The sequence below is a fragment of the Engraulis encrasicolus genome, chromosome 3, assembly GCF_034702125.1.
Source record: "Engraulis encrasicolus isolate BLACKSEA-1 chromosome 3, IST_EnEncr_1.0, whole genome shotgun sequence".
Classification (NCBI taxonomy): Eukaryota; Metazoa; Chordata; class Actinopteri; order Clupeiformes; family Engraulidae; genus Engraulis; species Engraulis encrasicolus.
In genome coordinates this window covers 23,258,596-23,266,007 of record NC_085859.1, presented here as the reverse complement: position 1 = coordinate 23,266,007, position 7,412 = coordinate 23,258,596, and the positions used below count along the sequence as shown (strand labels likewise).

General features: G+C 44.0%; 1 protein-coding gene across 1 annotated transcript in view; it reads right to left on the bottom strand.

Moving 5' to 3' along the window:
- The window catches only part of kcnt1b (potassium sodium-activated channel subfamily T member 1b), a 96,523-nt gene extending 90,489 nt beyond the window's left edge, over positions 1 to 6,034 (bottom strand). Inside the window, exon 1 of the mRNA XM_063193587.1 lies at positions 5,889 to 6,034. Coding sequence (XP_063049657.1) covers positions 5,889 to 6,034 — 146 coding nt within the window. The remainder of the gene's footprint in view (positions 1 to 5,888) is intronic.
- Between the last annotated feature and the right edge of the window lie 1,378 nt (positions 6,035 to 7,412).

Sequence of the window (7,412 nt, the reverse complement as noted above, 5' to 3'; positions counted from 1 at the left end):
CCATACATGTATCACTTGCACTGAATGTTCTGGTTCAATGCTGCTCAGCTCTGCCTGACAGACACTGGCGAAGCTCCTGACCCTCCTGACAGACAGTCACACACACACACACACACACACACACACACACACACACACACACACACACACACACACACACACACAGACATTTAAATAAACATAGGCCAAGGTGCAGTGCACACACTAAACACACACACACACACACACACACTGACACAGTGTGGTAAACACAGGCCAAGGTGCAGTACACACACTAAACACACACACACACACACACACACACACACACACACACACACACACACACACACACACACACACACACACACACACAGCTGCCTGTGGAGCATGATTAGCCATAATACAGTGCACACACACACACACACACACACACACACACACACACACACACACACACACACACACACACACACACACACACACACACACACACACACACACACACACACACACCCAACCCTCAAGGGTCTCCCCACGTATCTCCTAGTCCCAGCAGTGTGCCCTGGTTGGCCTGACACACCTGATTTCTCCCACTGGGGGCAATGAAGATGAAACGCATCACACACTGTAGTGAACACAAACCCAAGGGGGGTATGGTGCAATGCACTCACAGGCACTCTCTCTCTCACACACACACACACACACACACACACACACACACACACACACACACACACACACACACACACACACACACACACACACACACGCGCGCGCACACACACACACACACGCATTTAAATAAACATAGGCCAAGGTGCAGTGCACACACTAAACACACACGCACACGCACACACACTGACACATTGTAGTAAACATACTGTAGGTCGAGGAGACCTCGGTGTAGGCACACACACATATCCCTGGAGTGCACCATTCCAAGTAACCCGTGTGGATAGCTAGCAGCACACCAGACCAACCAGCCCATAGGGATAGTAAGCAAACCAGACCTATTGTCCATAGGGATAGCAGCACACCAGACCAACCAGCCCATAGGGATAGGCAAGCACACACCAGTCCCACTGCCCGGCGGGAGTCATGTGGGAGCTCTGCCCAAGTTCATTCTCTGATCTCAGTGCCAAGTTATGGGGTTTGTTTGTGCACCAATGGGACACTATACTATACAACCCCTAACTGCCATATTTCACAATGATACCTCTCACATGAGCGAAACCTAATGCTAATTTTCAGCATTGACACTTTCTGAATATCCATACTCACAATTCTCTGCCTATTGAAAACTCTTTCGTTTTGGTGGATTCAGAGGCTGTGAGCAGTAGTAGAATCCGTGTGTGTGTGTGTGTGTGTGTGTGTGTGTGTGTGTGTGTGTGTGTGTGTGCGTGCGTGCGTGTGTGTGTGTGTGCCGTGTGTATGTGCGTGTGTGTGTGTAGTCTGGGGAACAAACACCAAGTGTGAAACATGTGTGGAAGTAACCGAAAAATACTGCAATTTGGAGGTAAATAGCCCATTTGCTGCGTCATCCATTACCACTGCTGAGAGAGACGGCCGGCAACTTATCAGAGGTGTAGAGAGGTGGGACTGGGAGAGCAGGGGAGGAATTGCTTCTGGTTATCTGTTGTGATGGAATACTGCGCCAGAGAGCGTTTCAGGTTTTGGGGGTTATGTAGTGTAGATGACACTCAGAAGTACTGTGTGTGTGTGTGTGTGTGTGTGTGTGTGTGTGTGTGTGTGTGTGTGTGTGTGTGTGTGTGTGTGTGTGTGTGTGTGTGTGTGTGTGTGTGTGTGTGTGTGTGTGTGTGTGTGTGTGTGTGTGCGTGTGTGTGTGTGTGTGTGTGTGTGTGTGTGTGTGTGTGTGTGTGTGTGTGTGTGTGTGTGTGCGCACGTGCGCGCACAATGGCTAAGACTGAGTTAACTGTCTAAATAAATTGTGTATGTGTTTTTTTTATTATTCCTATCCGTATTGAAGTTTCTGCCTGAGCAGTCTTGGACCATTACCTTTACTGATGGAGAGGCCCCTCCTCACCTCTAGCAAGATTTGTGTTCCGAAAAAAGTAGAGAGGTAGAAGTGTAAATCAAGTCACAGTAGAAAAGTACATACCGTAGAAGTTTTTAAGCATTTGAATGATGGCTCTGCACTAGCAATGCAGCAGACAATGGTTTTAGCGATTTATCTCAATCCCCTTTACTCAACCCTACAGATCCATCATGCTTGGATAATGCGAGTAGATTGTCTCTGTGTAGCACTGTATTGTTTATTGCTCATTTCCTCTGATCTAGCAGAAACAGCCACTGAAGTGGGTAGCAGTGATTATGGTATGTATATTGATGTATCCGTATTTACAATTCAATAGTATTGAACCATAATAATGTCTACACTTTTCAAAGCAATATGGAGATCAGAAAACACACAATATGTATGCTACAATGTCACATTAAACCCTCAGATGCAAAGTCGTATATGTCTAGATGTCTAGACTAAATAAAAAATATAAGCTCTCGACAGTGTTTCTCATAAACAGTGATGGGTTATGTAATTATAAAACATAAATTGAAGCAATATCACCATGACAGGCCGATGGAACTGCTATTTCCATCTCCTCCATCTACTAACATTTAGAAATCACATTTAAAAAAGAATCGGCTTATATATATATATCATATTCGCTGTTTTATTAATGTCTTTTTGGGTCTCTTGTAGTAAATACATCCTTTTTCACATCACTCACACTGAACGTGAAGACTCAATTTTATACACTATAGGCAATTTATGTGCATATACGGTAAATTATGCCCGAAATGAATGAGACTTTTTTTTAAGAAACCTTTGCTTTCCTACTCTTTTTGAAAGCTCTTGACCAACATCAAAAGCATTTGTAAAATACATTCAAATATATTCAGACAGCTGAACGTCCACTTATGACAAATTATTCTGTATTTAATCAAGCTGAACAGTAGTGAAATTACTTATTTCTGTTTGTCTAGATTTGTTTACATAATTATAGCCTACCAATCAAATAAATATTCCTTCCCTCATATCACATAAATGGTATACTATTACAAACCGTCATATATTAGAAAGACAAATTCTTGATCACAGTATTAGGGATGACTTAGCAAACATGAAAGTCTACAAAGCCTTGGACACACAGCCTCTGGCATTATTTCCCTCTGGGTCTGGTGGGGAAAGGCACAGCCACAGTGACTAAATTCTGAAAGGCCAAGCAAGAGCTTAAAAAGCTACGCCAGGGTATTGACAGTCAGTCTAGTCTACACAGCACACATCAGTCATGTCAGCACGGGTTTCTTGCTGGCTTCAGAGTACACTGTGTCACAAAGGCAGAGCAGTGGATGAAAACGCCACAGGGCTTTAGAAAAGGGCCCTTTTGGGGGATGCTACGGTTCACTGGCTACGGTACCAAACCATAAATCTAAGGACCCGAGTGTGAGTCTGACCCAAGGTCATAATTCCCCAATCATTCTCCATCTCTCTCTCTCTCTCTCTCTCTCTCTCTCTCTCTCTCCCTCTCTCTCTCTCTCTCTCTCTCTCTCTCTCTCTCCCACTCATTTCTGTCACTTTCCTTACAGTCCTGTCGAAATAAAGACATCAAATCCCAAAAACAAATCTTAAAGAAGAAAAGGGTCTTTTCTGCTTCTTATGGTGAAGAGGAACAAAGCAAAGCTGGCTAAAAATATCATACCTAGATATCATGCGTGTGTGTGTGTGTGTGTGTGTGTGTGTGTGTGTGTGTGTGTGTGTGTGTGTGAGTGTGAGTGTGAGTGTGTGTGTGTGTGTGTGTGTGTGTGTGTGTGTGTGTGTGTGTGTGTGTGTGTGTGTTTGCATGCATGTGCACCTGTGTGGCCATAGTCAACAGCACTCCTGCTGCGGAACTCCCATGTTATAGAATGCTTTTTGTGTTCCCAAGGGGAAGGAGAGAACATGTCGACCTTGCCTGCTGTGAGTCAGTGTGATGGGGTGGTGAGGGTTGCATGAATGCTGGTGTGATGAAAAGGTGAAACACAACCAAAAAAAAACAAGAGCACAGAAACCTTGAGAGACCCAAGACCCTTTCACCACTGCAGTATCTCCACTGGAGTATCAAGTATTACGGTTGAGGCTTCTGAAGCAACTTTGCATCAGTTTAACATCAACATGGTACCCAAAGTAACACCCAAAAAAATGCCAATGAGTTTCCTGGTGTGGTTTCATAACGACACATTGGGACATAACAGCACAATTCATTTTGACTGCAGAGACACAGAACATCATTATTAAAGATTTATCCAGACTTAAAGGGACAGTTTGGTCAATTTCAACATGCAGTTGTATTGCTCACGCTACCCTTGACTTGTCAGTACCTGGTGATGCCACATTTTTCGGCCCAGCCCTTTCCGAGATATGAGCAATTCTAATGGGGGCAGCGTTTGTTTACATTTTTAAAAAATGAAACATAGGCCAACTCCAAATATTTTCCCAAAAGGTATTGCTGTTTGCTAGTTGTCTGCTGATGTTTTATAACCTTTTGGATGCGTTTGGGAATAAATAAAAATGTTTTTTTGAAATGTAAACAAAGAGCTGCCCCCATTACAAGGACCAGGATCTCGGAAACGGCTGAAGAAGAAAAAAAAATCTCAGGCACTGACAAGTCCAGGGTAGTGTGAGCATTACAACTGCATGTTGAAATTGACCAAACTGTCCCTTTAAGAGAGCTCTGATCTGTCATGGACAAGTCACTCATCTAAGTCATTATTATTTGACATAAGGGTGGCAGGAGTTAAGTTTTCATATTTCAACTTGATGAGCACAGATAGCCTAGGCCTACAGTTAGGCTTTTGAGAGAGACATAGCAGACTTCCACCACTGAGATAAATAAGCACTCTGGGGATACAGGGATGCTTTAAGGATGTGAGGGTTTTTTTTCCAACTCGTCCATTCTTCCAAAGCTTTCACAGCTCTTTAAACCGATCAAGAGTTCGGATGCCAGTCTGAAATGAGTTGAGTGGCTGGTGGAAATGGTTTCTTTGGGTATAGGAACAGAAGCAGGAAATGCTTTTTGGCTAAAGGGGTGGTATCAAATTGCTATTTTTATGACAGTATGGGCCACTCCGTAATTGACCAAGGCTTCATAAGACACTTTGTGCCTGATACCTCCACATGTGCATGTATAGGCTACTTCAGATCATGTGAAAAGGACATTAAGACGGAGTGTTCCCATTAAAGATGCATTGTTTTGATAAGGCGCACATGCCATCTGATCGTGCACACACGAGCCGCGTGCAATATTTCCCGCCCACATCATATCTCACCGACACGCGCAAGAGTCTCCCGCAGAGCGCAGCGTTTAATATCCAGCCATCCATCACAATGTCAAAATGCGCAAACCATTAAAAATAATGGCAAAATAACCACTTAGTGTTCGTTTAAACTGCAGCCATGCGTAACTAATACATGTAGCGAAAGAGGTTTCAAATGATCATCCCATCACCTTCGCTCAGACTGGTGCAGAGCTCAGAGAAAACTGCAGCATCCTCGGAAAAATTATGTAAAATGAGGAAAAGTCAAAGACACCCCAGGCAATGTTTGGACACCAGTGCATCCCTCCAATTCATAAAACAGTCGTGGTGAACATTTTACGCAATGAAATGCAAAATAGTAACAGCCTAATAATTAACACGACAGGTGACTGACCGCCTCTTTTTCAGAAATACACGGATGAAATTATTTGCTAAAAAATGACCACTCGCTTTTCAACAGTTGACGGAACTGCTTTCTTGCCCTGCACCTGAATGCCCAATTTAATGATCAGAGTACCTGGGACCGCTATGGAGCTATGCAACAGATCAATGGCTAAAGGCGGTGCATGCAGTTAGGTAAGGCTCTGCGGTACCTTTGGCCAGCATCGCTCCCCAGCGAGCCCATGGTTCGAAGAGGCATCGCGGGATGGATCCATGTTTGATCCAACGCTTTCTGGGTGTCTGTCCGGACGTCTGTGTCGATTTCCGAGGGCGACTCTGTGAGCTTGGCACCGGCCATTCCTTCGGTCTTGCACTATTCTTGCCCACCAAGAATATCACCAGAGCCGCAGGTCTGATGCAATATAGCGGCTCCTCAAGAGCCAAACGAAGACAGCTCTGATCACATTAGTTGTCACGCCAATAAGCCTTAATGACATATATTTTATTGCATCCTCTCTCGACCGTCGAAAGTGTAGACGCACAGCAATAGCGTGTCAGATCCAAGCGCATCTCGGCTCTCTGAGCTCCATTGGGTTTCACGCTGCATGCATTGAACTGCGCAAGACGAATGAGTCGCGCAGCCCATGCAGTTCTAGACTTCGTGAAACAATGTAAACAACTCGTCATCCAGGATAGCTGCTTATTTGTTTATTTATCTTTTGGAGCAGCATATGTTTTTCTTATTTCCTATTTGCATTACGTTTTGTCGATAGATGCCACAGTTATTCCCAGCTGCGTTAAATTTTAATGGAAACATGGAGAAATCTAAATATAGAAAACAGGACAAGTGTTCGCTTAAAGTGCGTTGAGGTCTATTCTTGAAATGAAACTCTCACAGCACGGCGTTAGATTGAGTGATAAATGAAGCTAACCCATCAGTGGGTTATAAAAGCATGATCACGGAGCCTAAATGATGCTGACCAAACCACATGCTAAACGGTCTGCTTCGAGCACTAGACCCCCCCACACATACAGACTACACAGCAGGTTGGAGATGAAGAGAGCATGAATTACGTAACAACACTCAAGTGAGGGGGAACACACAGACAGAGGAAGTGGAAAGGAGATGCTTGCCTATGCCACAGTGACTCCCTGTGGCGATGAAGCCAAATGTATCCATTTTAAATAGCAGCCTATATGTTGTCACTCGCCCAAAAAGTAGGCATATCCCATATTAGGTAGCCTATATAGCCTAATGACAGGGATGGGCAACTGGAGGCCCAGGGCAGGGGCCAAATGTGGTCGCCTGCTTACTCACTGCGCCTTTGAGAAAAAATAAACATAAAAATAACCAGATTAAAAGATCAGTACTACTGAGTCGATCCATTGTAATTGTACTGTTAGTTGGTTGAGAGAACACTACTCCTTCCAAACAATATGTAGGCCTACAACCAATGAGCAACCAACCGCACCTCAAACTCTGTGAGTTGCAGTCAGATCTATGGTCATATGACCCTCCGATGGTGACCATGAAAAAATGTGGCCATCCTTATCATTAAAGTTACCCTTGTCTGACCTATAGCCTACCGTTCATTGGTTTGGCAACATACTTACAACAAAAATATACACACTACTACACCTGTCAGAAAGGTATACCTATTCGCAGCATGATATAGGCTATTGTGCACATATTATCGTGAATTTAAGCACTGGTACTGGTCCTACAAAAATAATTG